Source organism: Rhineura floridana, chromosome 2 (assembly GCF_030035675.1).
Source record: "Rhineura floridana isolate rRhiFlo1 chromosome 2, rRhiFlo1.hap2, whole genome shotgun sequence".
Lineage (NCBI taxonomy): Eukaryota > Metazoa > Chordata > Lepidosauria > Squamata > Rhineuridae > Rhineura > Rhineura floridana.
In genome coordinates, this window is record NC_084481.1 from 167,196,090 (window position 1) to 167,208,968 (window position 12,879).

Sequence of the window (12,879 nt, forward strand, 5' to 3'; positions counted from 1 at the left end):
TAAAAACTTGTTTACACAGACATTAAAATATAAGCATCCATCATTAAAAAACAATAAACCAATTCCATTAAAACATCACAGCAGTTGAAACTGCTCAGGTTGAGAGATCAAGGCAATGCTTATATAAACAGGTGTGTCTTCCAAAGGCGGCAGAATGCCAGTACAGAACGACTTCTCATATTTCAGCAGAGAGTACATTCCATGACATGGGTGCTTCCAGTAAAAAAAGCCCTCTGCATTACCACACACTGATAATCATCAGACAGGGACAAAACTAACAAGGTTCCATTTGTTAATCTTAATGCCCTTACTGTGCAATAGAGGAAATTGGTTTTTCAGGTAACCTGGTCCATAGCTCTTTATATGCTTTATATGCAAGTAATTCAACCTTAAAACTTGCTTAGTGGCTAATAGGCAGCCAGTTTATGTCCCTCAGCACTGGAGTAATCTGTGCCTGGTAAAGGGCATCACTCACCACCCAGGCTGCAGCTGTAAGGAAAGCCCCACATAGGACTCATTACAGTATTCAAACATGAGGTTACTAGCGCATGAGTCGCAGCTATCCTTGTCCAGGAAAGGGCACAGCTGACACACCAGCTGAAGCTGGTACCTCCATGGACAAACATAGTTCCAAGACCACTTCTATGTTGTGCAATTGTTCTTTCAGAGGAAGTGCAACCCAATCTAGACCTGGGAATCATTTACCTGCAATGTCTGTGTCTTAGTAGGAATCAGGTTCAGTTTACTGATCCTTACCAAGCCATCAAAAGAGTGAATTCAGCATAGAAAGGGAGAACAGAGGTTGTGAACACCTCATCGTATTAGGGTGATATGGGTTTTTTTTTTTTAGTATAATAGCTGTCCCCATCTATTACTTTTTATCATTGGTTTTTTTAATGTACCCAGATGTTTGGTTTTTAAAAAATGTTTTTTATTGAACAGGTGCCAGTGGTGGCTGTCATGGCAACAGGGGGTGGTGCCAGGGCATTCACAGCTTTACATGGCAATCTATTTGGCCTTCAAAAATTGAATCTCTTAGATTGTATTTCATATATCTCTGGATCGTCTGGCTCCACATGGTAAGCACATGGTACAATGACAGTTTTCATCTGCCATTTCTATATTTTGTACCAGGGATGGCTAACCAGTAGTCCATGGTCCATACATGATCCCCCAGAAGCTTTTCCGGGGGCCCTGAAGACTCCCCCCCCAATATATGTTGGTAGCATTGATGGCAGTTTATCTAATTATATTTTTTACTGATCACAACATGCCAAGTGTAGTCCAGGTGCTTCGTTGTTGGTTTTGGGTGATTTCACCATTTCTGGGAGGAAGGCTTCTAAAATTCATCACCCATTTGTTTACTTGCTTTGCATTTCTTTCCACACTCAGAGTGCTTCCTGAACACTTGGGAACAGTCATATGTGGTGCTTCCAGTATCTTCAACATTTTCTGCTATCACTAGTGCAGCTAGCTCTCAGGTAGTTCTCAGCTGCAGGCTGATACCTTCAGCTGATGAAGAGACATGATCTTTCATTATCATTCCCAGGAGCAACTGGATTTTGTAGCTCCAGAGAACAGTTGTGAGAGATTGTGTCTCTTCTTCAGCCAAAGGCAGCACGGCTAGCAGCACCAGCACTAGTGAGTGTCACTGTTTTTTTTAAAAAGAAGTTATCAGTGAGCATCCCAGGCATTCTGAAAGTTGGAGAATAAAGTGCTGGAGGAGCTGAGGTATGAAGGGAGAATTGCAATGAAATTAAATGTGGAGTGAAAAAAGGGGGGAGTTGATAGGTTGTTGAAGCATAGACTGATTGTTAATGATGGACAATTGTATTAAGTATGGAGGGGAAAGAGGGAAAGGTCTTAAAGGGAATAAAATTCAGAGCTTGGAAAAGTTACTTTTTTGAACTACAGCTCCCATCAGCCTAATCCAGTGGCCATGTTGCCTAGGGATGATGGGAGCTGTAGTTCAAAAAAGTAACTTTTCCAAGCTCTGATAAAATTAATGCTGGAGGGGAAAGAAGGAATGGAGGTAAGTAGATACATTGGTGGAGCACACATGGATTATTAAGAAAGGTAATGAAATTTATTTCAGGGGCAAAGGGTGAGAGTTCTTATTGCTGCTTAATGAATTAGTAAAGTTACAAAATGATGAATTAATAAAATGACAGCTTCTTCATGAAAGAATAATACAATCGATTAATATTACTGTGGAACCAGCGTTCATAAGTCAGTGCAGAAAAAAGGTTAAGACATTTTGGCATCAGCCACACCTACTTTTCTGCTTCTTCTTCACCCACTTTAACATGTGGCCCTCAGAGGGTTGGCCAAGGGTCAGTGCAGCTCCTGACCCAAAAAGGTTTAGCCATCCCTAGGCTGCACATGGCAAATATGCATCTTGGTTTTTTTGTTATGTACTTACTTATATCTTAATCTATTTCAGGAATGAGCAGAGCTTGGAAAAGTTACTTTTTTGAACTACAACTCCCACCAGCCCAGTCCAATGGCCATGCTGGCTGGGCCTTATGGGAGTTGTAGTTTTAAAAAGTAACTTTTCCAAGCTCTGGGAATGAGGAACGTTTGACCCTCCAGATGTTGCTGGACTCCCAACTCCCATAAGCCCCAAACAACGTGGCCAGTTGTAGGGTTGATGGGAACTTCAGTCCAGCAATATCTGTAGGGACACAGATTTCTCATTTCTGATCTATTTGTTTCCTGCACGCTCACCCATGATGCTAAAACTCTAATAAAGAGGGGGGAAAGATATGGTGTGTTTGATTGGGAAATGAGCCACTGTGATGGAGTGTGCTGCTTTGACATCATACATCCACGTTAGTTCAAATGGGCAAATTCTTATTCATCAAGCAAGTTCATTAGTTGGCCTTGGGCAGTCTCTTTATCTCTTATGCCATTTATTTCTTACTTAAACAGGTAATGAGGTGAAGCTAAATCACCGATCTAAGCTCATAGGAGGTAGGGTGGGATTCAAATATGAGTTATTCAGATAAACATACATAGAATCTAATGCTACTGGGTATATGACCAAGCTGGAAGTCTTTCATTCTCAGCCCTTCATAGTTCTGCTTTGTTTGTATTTTATTCTTTATCCTTTTGGTGCCCATCTTGTAAATGTTCTAATATGTACAAAAATGATTTATTAGCAAGTTGGCAAATAATCCCAAGACATATCAAGTATATAATTGCATGTCACCTGTCAGCTCTGCACTGAGACAGCAGTGCCGGTGGGGCTGGAAATGCCTGGGTCGTTAGCAGGGGAGGAAAGTCCTTAGCCGGCAGTCTGGTTGTAAATCTGCCAGGCAAACAAGGAGGGAACCTGATAAGGGCCAGGCCTGTCTGAAGCTTACTTTCCAAGTCCGAAGTCCAGAAGCGAGGTCAGTAGAGGTCCGGGATCAATTGCCAAGGGGTCAGTCCAAGAGATGCTGCAGGGAAACTAGGTATACACGAGCCACGCCTGACGTTGCAGTCAGCAACAAGCTGAAGGCAAGGGGTGCCTTATAAGGAGCAGGTTTGACAGCAGGTGTGAGCCCTCAGCGTTTGGGCCTTAAGGAGACAGGCCTGCCTCTCTTCTGCCTGACCTTCTGCTGTCTACGTTCTGCAGGTGAGGGGAGAGTATCCTGTTCACTGTCTGTGTCTGGCTGCAGGGCCTCTGCTGTATCTGGGGTGCTCTGCAGCTGAGGGGGAGAAGGAGCTGGATTCTCAGGAGGCTCCTCCATGTCTCCTTCTGGGTCTGCTGCTCCTGGGTCTGCTGCTGTTACTCCCGAGTTGTCCTCATCTGAGGAGTCCTCTGACGGGGCCATGATATCACCAAGGGAAAGTTATGTGCTTGACAAGTGTTGAGATATTTTGCTGGCCTGGCAATAAAATAGCTTCCGTGTTTATTGGATTTGGGGTGGGTGGGGTTGTATAAATATTCTTGCTATTTTTGACTACTAAGTACTTTCCTTAGGCTTTGAAGTTATTTGAAAAATCCCACAGGGTATCATGTACTTTCAAAAAAAAAATCAATCAACATTTGAATGAATTTCTGACTTTTCATAAATTTAATTGTTGACTTCTTTGTGTCACTGATAATGTTCAACATGCCTTGTAGCAATTAGTTTTAAACCATTTCTTTTCTCTAGGACCTTATCAAATCTGTATGAACATGCTGACTGGTCACAGCAGGACCTTTCGGGAGCAATTTCAGAGGCTCGCAAGAAAATGACCAAATGCAAGCTAGACCTTTTTTCCTTAGAAAACTTAAAAGATTACAGCAATGCATTGGAGCAGCGGAAAAAGCAAGGCTACAAAACATGTACTACTGATCTTTGGGGACTTTTAATTGACAAAATATCAGGCAGTGGGGTAATGTATATATTATTGTTTTCTGAATTACAGAAAATAAAGCTGTGAGATACTGTCTAGACATTTATTCACAACAATGTTGAAGTGACAGCTCAGTGGAAGCAACACTATATTTTAGCAATTGTTTCAACTGGAGAGGAGTCTCCAAACATTGAATTTTACTTTAGGAGCATTTTTGATGGCAACTCAATGTTATTTCCCTTTTTACCTAGTACAAAACCCTTATCTGAGTTCTGGTCACCTCTTGCTTGGTCTACTGTACCATTGCTGCCATAATGGTCCAACATAACCAGCCCTTCTACAAGAGAGTAAAAATTACTCTGCTAAACTCTTTTCTCCCCACACTCCCAGCTTGCTGCGTTTGCATCACTTTCTTCTTAACAACAGATTCCTATGCATGTTCACTCACAAGAAAATCCCATGGTGTCCAATAGCCCTTACTCCCTAGTAAGTGTATTTAGGATTGCAGTCTGCATTGGATTTTCTGTTTTACTTTATATAATCTTCAAGATCATGGCTTATTTCTAAAGCTTACCAAGTTTGTTCTCCAAACTCTATGAATCTAAATTAGGTCATTCATTCATACACTGCCTTTCTGCAAAGCTCCAAAGGTGGTTTTCAAATAATGACTAACCCAGGTTGTTCCCCATTGAATCACACCCATCAAAATCAAAAGACATGACCAATTTACACCCATTATTTCACTGAGTCTTCTCTGAGTATGACTTAGTTGGATACATCATTTAAATAATCTAATAATCTGGGAGAAAAGACAAAAATAAGGAATTTCAGGAACTAACAGTTTTCTATGGTTTCATAATGAAGTTACATAATAATCAAATGGAGTAGATGTTGATGGAAAAAGTCAAGATGGCAGTTGGTCCCAGTGAGTGCCATAGAGGGGGCCTCAATGGCTCGCCTAATGAATACAGCCTTCCAAAGTTTCCTACTCTGTTTGTCTGGCAAAATTGGAGAGGGGCATTTCACCAAATATTCTGACAGAATGCTTCAACAGTATTTGGGGCGGGGGGGGGAAGGAGATAAAAATATTCTTAGGAAATTACTTAGAAAATTCTCTTCTGAGAAATTTCAACTCAGTTAAAACTGAATGAAATTCTATTGTTATTTCATACAGTGATGGATAAATGAATTAAAGATTTACTACTACTACTACTACTACTACTACTACAACAACAACATTTCTCCACTCTGTTCAGTGGCAGAGAAGCTGAGTGTGGGGGGGGAGGGATTTCACCAAATATTTTCCTGGTGGGGGCTGAAATTCTCCAACACTTTGAAGGAAACCCCCCCCATCAACAAAGTTCTCAGAATATTGATTTCTGAGGCATTTCAACTCAGCTCTAACCTCAGATGCAGTATGTTGCAATGTGAACAGGGCCTGAGAGATGGCTGAGATGAAGCCTTTGTGGATATGTGGGTGAAATCAAGGTTAGGGATTAAGCTTGTCTTCTCACCATTCCTTTGCGATTATTGTTGCTGCCTATAGGATTGGACTCCTTGTCATTTTAATAATTTGGTGTTGTTTAAACTATTTCTTTTTCAAGAGATGCAATGGCACACTCTCAGAGCAGAAGCATGCCCTGAATCACGGTCAGAACCCCATGCCTATATACATGGTTCTCAACACCAGGGACAAGTCTAGCCTTCCAGAATTTAAAGGTAATGTCATACCTATTGTACTTGCTTGGAAAATGAAATAGCTCCTGTGATGAGTTGACTTAGTAAGTTAAGATGGACACTTTTTCATATTTTTAATTATTATTTGATTTATTTATATTCTGCTAAATGCCAAAATGGGCTTCTAAGCAATTTATAAACATAAAAACTTGTATAAATAATTAAGATGTGCAATATAACAATCCTATTAAAACAACAAGTAATTAAAACAGGAGACTTAGGTCAAGAGATCATGGGAATTCACATACATTTCACATTCTCATACATTCCAGATTCTGATCTAATCTAGGTAGTTTGGTTTTTCTCCCCTCCTTTCTGGTTTTAGCTATGGGCCACACTGTATATTGTGTGGGGGGTTTATACTTAGTGGCTAATAGACACTAATAGGTGACTTTTTTCAGCATATGTAAGAGAAACAAGCAAGGCCAAATTATTTCAAAGTAAGTCAAGAAAATGAATTAGGAAAGACATCTCTCTGCTGGCAGCCCTTCACTGTACCAGAGATCTTTTGTCATGTGATGCAGAGTCTGTTCCACATCTCATGTGGAAAGATCTCTGATGCATTAAGGGGTCAGTAAAAGCAGAAGATCTTTGGAAGGCAAAGGGGAACCTGAAGGCTGCTTCTGCACCCTTACCTCACTCTCTGATCTAGGGAAGAGATAGTATGTTTTGCTGATCCTTTCATTTGAGCATCCTATGAAAGAAGGTCTCTGATCCAGCTAGAGATATGTAAAACTAGTATCTGTTCACTGGATTGGATACCTTAGGGATATGAGATGGGAGCATAGCATGGCCACAGGGCTGAACTGTATGAGACCCCTGCTTTGCATGCCACTGAGGCATGGATGGGGAGGCCAGAAACACCATTCCCCTCCTGCAATAAAAGCCTCTCTTTATTTCATGGGCAACTCATGTTACCATGCAGAAATACTTCCGCTTGCACTAGAAATTGTGATTCTAGCCTGCTTACCTATGGGAACAGAACTCCACCCCATCCCCGCTTCTTGGAGGTGAAGTTGAAAAATGAGCTTATATACTCAGTTCCAATTTGGTAAGGTTGAATTAGCCAACCCATCTTAAAAGAAATATATTTGTGATATCTTGGTGCCAAGTACTACAAAAGACCCCAGGCTGGGACATCTACAAAATCCATGGAGTGTCTTAGATACACTTTTCTAATCAAAGTCTGAACATTTGAGCTCAAGATTGTTGTGAGCCCTGCCAGGTGGGGATGGACAAGCAGGGGCAAGACAGAGGATGAGGACATGGTTTGGACGAATAACTTGAAGGAGTGGAACAGACTTAGAGGGCACTCCGACCCCTGTCTTTGACACCACAGCCCCTGCAACTCCAGGCCCCCCTGCAGGACTTCAACCTGACCTGTCAGATGCTTTCCAGCTGGGCACACCTCCACTTTCCATGCCGAGGCTCCGCCGTCACCCTGCACTCGACAACACTTGAGGTGGGAAGTTCAACAGACCCAGCTAAAGAGGAGTCTCCATTTGTGCACATGCTCCCAGCCTCCTTAAGCAGAATTGGGGGGGGGGAACAGTTGCTGAGTCAACGTCTTGGAGTCACAAAGTCATGCTTAGCTAGTGTTAGAGAGATGCTGAGTTCCCAGAAAGAGTAGCTAGCTACATGAGACACTCTGCACTGCAGTTGTCTATTACTTTAATAAAAAGAGAAAACACCGCTATTGAGTATGAGTTTCTCAACTTTGGGCAGGACAAAAATTATTTTTGTACAATTTTTTAAATGTTTGTATTAGCCCTAATTAAACATTGTGTTTCACAGTACAAGGCTATCAGTGGCTACTAGCCATTATGGCAATGCTCTGCCTCTATGGCAAGAGGCAGCATGCTTCTGAATAACAGTTGCTGGAAACTGCAAGAGGGAAGAGTGCTCTTGTGCTCAGGTCCTGCTTGTAGGCTTCTCATAGGATATAGGACTACATGGGCTGTAGGAGAATTCTTTCTCCATTGGGATCTTTTGCTGGGGGTCCTTAAATAAATTTGAAGACACCGGCTTGAAGCAAAAAGGTAGGCCTTTATTCTTTACAAGCATATGCAGGGCCGTATGCAGGGTCAGCCCCTCAGAAACATCCAGGAGAGATTGCACTGAGACACTGTGTGCAAGCTTTTTTTTATAGAGTACAGTTATAGCATGTGACAATGATTTCACCAATCTCATAAGTCCTTGCTCACATAACATCATTCCTAACCAATCAGAAAGCATTAGCTAACTCCAGTGGTGATTCCAAAATTCTGTCCATATCATAAATGTTACCATTGTCCTACTGTCTCTTCAAGACTAATGAATTTTGGTACTAGTTGGAACAGTTACTACTGTGAATGTTTTCAAGCATACCCAGTACATTCCATATGCCATTGTTTCAATGTTTCTGATTAGTCAGGCTGACCCAGGTACATCGGAGAAATTTGGACACGTTCCCTTGAGTTAAGTTTGGGAACTTAACTCAGGGTGTTTGTGAATGTACCCCCAATTCTATTCCTTTGCCATTGGAGTTCTTATGTCTTTATACTTTCTCAGAAATCCCTTTTCCTTACTTCTGAAATACATAACTCATGAAAGAGGATTTTGTTTAAACCCCTGAGCTACATTGTGAAACCACACAGACTAAGGAAAAAGCTGGATGATTCCGGCTAACTAATATTTTTCAGCCTCGGAAATATAAAGGCAGGTAAGCAGGCCACCCCAGATGTACCTTTTTCCTAATGAAAACACACTTATAAAGTTATAAATCATTATAAAATTTCACTATTTCTCGTCATTAAAACTTCCAATACGTATCATAATTTTTCCCCTAGGTGGACTTCTTGCTTTACCCAAGAATCAAACATTGGCAATCCCTACTTATTACATCAATCACAACTTCTCTCACAGCTCAAATGCTCCTTGATTCCAAACAATAAAATAATTAACCAGGCATCAGCCGGGTCTTGGCAAAGAAACAGGAGATCACTATGACCTGTTTCCATCGCAACAGGTTTTTGCTGTTAGCCTGAATAAAATGCTAAGATTCAGGGCTCCCTGTTAGCCTGAATCTCAGGTCCCTATGATTGTAAAACATATACCCCTGATCCGGCAGGTTCCTCTTATGTTCTTATGTCACAATGCAAGGCTCTATTGAATTTTTCTTTCTGTTTTGTGACATTCAGGTTAATTTATTTCTATGATAAAGAAGCTACTTTTAGACTCAGACATGAAAAATCATGAGCCCAGATTTCACAAAACTCTTTAAATGTGAGCATATAATTGATCTTGTCCTGTTGTAGAATGGATGGAATTTACTCCCTATGAGGTTGGATTATTAAAATATGGTGCCTATGTTCGTTCTGAGAATTTTGGAAGCAAATACTTTATGGGTCGGATGATGAAGAAGGTTCCAGAATCTCGAATATGCTTCATGGAAGGTGACTTAAATTTTTTACTTTTAAAAATGTGAGTTGGAGATACCATTTTACAAAATCCTTCAAATTCCCATCGAAAAAATATATGTGACTGCAGCATGAAGGTTTGTTTACTTCCTAAAACGTGACAAAGGCTGTTCTCTTCTACATGTTTGGCAATAAGCTCCACTGAGTTTAGGACAGTGTGAAAGACGTTGAGCAGTAAGTGGTTTGTACTGAGGCAAATAATTGCCTGGTTCAGCCTATTTACGGAGGAAAATTTGCACAAAGTAAAGCTCAATGTATTATACTCTAAATGAAAATTTTAAAGCCATTTTGGTACTCTGGTAACAGACTAGACTATAGCTATGGGTTATTCATGGGGCTGTCTTTGAAGACTACTTGGAAACTTCATCTGGTCCAGAATACAGCTGCTAAGCCATTAACCAAGATCCATTTCCCATTACAATTGCTTTTGTACAGTTGCTTTTAAAGCCATATATTACTTGGGGTGGGGTCGTGGGGATATGTGAAGGACTGCAAAGCAAAGGCTTTTGTACAGTAGACAGACTTCCACAACTTACTTACTTCCTCCTACTGCTCTCTCTCTCTCCCTTATATTGAACAGCTCAGAACAAAACATTCAGGTTGCACAGCTGCACCCTTTTGTTGTTAAAAGCTCTGCAATTAAATGTTTAACTGCAATTAAATGTTTAACTACATCCACTTTTTTAATCTCAGATAACACTTATATAGCGCCAACCAGCATGCAAAACAGCACATTCTCCCGTGCATGTATGATGTTCTTAGGTGGGACTTGAGCTTCACCTTGTGGTAGAAGGCAAAATAGCACTGTTCAGTTTCTCTTGAATCCTATAGGTTTCCCTGAGCCTCAGGAAGCCAGTTCTATTTTGCCTTCACAATTTGTGGTCCCATGCTCTGTGCTCTCTGCTCCCTACTTTGATTCTTCCTAATTTCAGGCTTGTATTCTGTGTCTTAGTGTATGCTTTTGATCTGTCTAATCTTGTTTGCAGCCTATTGCCGAAATGAAACACAGACACCATTGCTTGGGTAAATAATGGGCCACTTTATTTAAACAGAATCAATTGAATAATGAACCTGCAGAAGGGAGATTAAGGGCGGGGCATTCTGGTGATCCAGGCAAAGCCTGTTAGCAGCTATCGGGCGACCATGCCCTGCCTGAGCCTGGGGCTGCCCTGTGCCAGCCCCCCAGCTCCAGCCACACCCTGAAGATGTGTAGGGGGTCCAACCCGCATCACCGCCCCTCGGAGCCCTGAAACTCTGAGCGGATGAGGCACATTGGCCCCAAAGGCGGCCCGTACCCTGTCCCCGGGCCGTGTAGCCCTGAGCTGCAGGCCTCCGGACCGCCTGTCACCCCCAAAGGTGCCTAAAGGTGTCACCTAGCTGCCCTTTCCCTTTAACCTTTCCCCGCACTTCTTAGCCACAGAAGGGGGACAAGCCTCTGCTTAGTCCCCCTTTACCCCACACCCGATAAGAATCTGGTGTAAACCCTTCTGCAGGTCCCTTAGAAAGATGTCGTTGCCCGTGTCCGTCAAATGGACGCCGTCAGGCCGAAACAGCTCAAGCTTGTTGTGGCCCACCTCTGGGTGGTGGATGACAGAACCTCCCAAGTCCCTAAGGGCCCTCTGAATTTGCCTGTTCACCTTTTTCCGTGACCTGTCCATCCCTCGTGGGTCACCGGCACAATTCCACCTCCTGCGCGGCAGGATGTCTGACCACACTAAGTGCACCCCCGGCCAGCGACGTGCAATGGCCCGGAGGTCACCGCATGCCTGTTCAATTAGGGCCTTGCCCTTTAACAGGCCCAAGTCGTTGCCCCCGAGGTGGATCACCAGCACCTGGGGCACTGCCACTTCCACAGCCGGTTGAAACAAGGCTGGCAGGAGCCCGTCCCAACGCATCCCCCGACGTCCCAGCCACCGCACTGCGGCCCATTGACTGAGCCCCAGCTGCGTGCCAAAGCGAGACTTCGCCGCCCTGCGGCCCGCCCAGAACATGATACTGTGGCCACATAGGAGGATGCGTGGCTGCTCCGATCTTGTCCAGCGATCTGTTGAAACAACAACGACATTGGATAACAATGGGGGGGCCCCTGGGGGGGCCAACATCTAGCCGCTGGCGTCATGTGTGTCAGCGAGTGGTCTAACGTAGGCCTTGTACGCGTCCGAGGACCACCCGCCCACAGCCTGAAGCCTGTCTTTAGAGAAGCCCAATAGGGCCGCCGTGGAGGCCGCGCCTATCCGGAAGGAGTGTGTCCCGAACTTACTGGGGTCCACGCCTAAATTCCCCAGTGCGGCCTTCGCCACGGACCAGAACTGGTATCTGGTAAGGGGCTGGGAGTTCCTATGTATGAATAGGTACCCTGACTGCGACCCCCTCGCTACCACAAAACCGCGCAGGGCTGTTACTGGGCAGAGTTCTTGCTGCCGGCATGGGGCTAATACCACCAGGCGCCCCTTACCATGCTGGTCCGTTTTAGACCGCCTGAGCCGCAGGAGGGCCCGCTCTGCCCTCCAGCTGAGGTCGGAGACTAGCAGAGCTCGGAGGGAGTTATCCATCTTAGAAGCCGCCACCACCTCCCCAATTCGGAAGGCCCCAAAAAGCAGAGTGAGGGCCGCAGCATGATATAGCAGGGCCTCAAAAGGGGAAGAACACAAGTGCTTCCACTGTCCCTGCAGGCCAAACAATAGCTCCGGGGAAAAGGGGAGGCGTGCATCCGGGGGGCAAGGGCGCTCGCGGGACCAACCCTCCAGCATCCGGCGCACCCTAAAGTCACCCGTGTAGTCCTGAAAGCCCCGTGCCTTCGCTAGGAAAGCGAGGCCTGAGAGCTTACCTTTGATGGTCCTGACTGAAAGGCCTCTCCGTTTCCCCTCCACGCAGAACTCCATAAGCTGCTCGACCGGGATGGGCCACTCCTGGGCGTAACCCCTGGACTCTCTGAAGTTTGATAGATCCCTACCTGCCCCCTGGTAGCCGGCCAAAGTGCTGGGCGCCACAGAAAGGCTTATGGCCCTTTCTGATTCAATCCTCCAATCTCCCATAGCGCTGGGGGGAACACCTCCGGCAGAGCCCTTGCCCACGGTGCCAGCTGGCGAAACTTCTCCATCTGGTTCCGTGATAGAGCATCAGCAATACTATTGTCAATACCCGGAACGTGGCGCGCCAGGAACTGAATATTATAGCGAAGACATTGGAGCACGAATGCTCGCACCAGAAGCATAACGTTGGGGTTTCTAGAGGACAGGGTGTTAATAACGTGCACTGTGGGGAGGTTGTCGCACCAAAAGTGGACTGAGGAATTACACAACTTGTCGGGCCAGAGGTGTACGGCCACGACAATGGGGAAGAACTCCAAGAACGTCAG

At 44.3% G+C, this 12,879-nt stretch overlaps 1 protein-coding gene across 7 annotated transcripts in view; it reads left to right on the plus strand.

The window, feature by feature from the left end:
• The window catches only part of LOC133377366 (cytosolic phospholipase A2 epsilon-like), a 76,459-nt gene that overhangs the window by 44,805 nt on the left and 18,775 nt on the right, over positions 1–12,879 (plus strand). For all 7 annotated transcript variants that reach the window (XM_061611326.1, XM_061611329.1, XM_061611331.1 and 4 more), the window contains 4 exons: positions 943–1,079; positions 4,143–4,365; positions 5,931–6,045; positions 9,360–9,497. In XM_061611326.1, the coding sequence (XP_061467310.1) occupies positions 943–1,079; positions 4,143–4,365; positions 5,931–6,045; positions 9,360–9,497 (613 nt within the window). The remainder of the gene's footprint in view (positions 1–942; positions 1,080–4,142; positions 4,366–5,930; positions 6,046–9,359; positions 9,498–12,879) is intronic.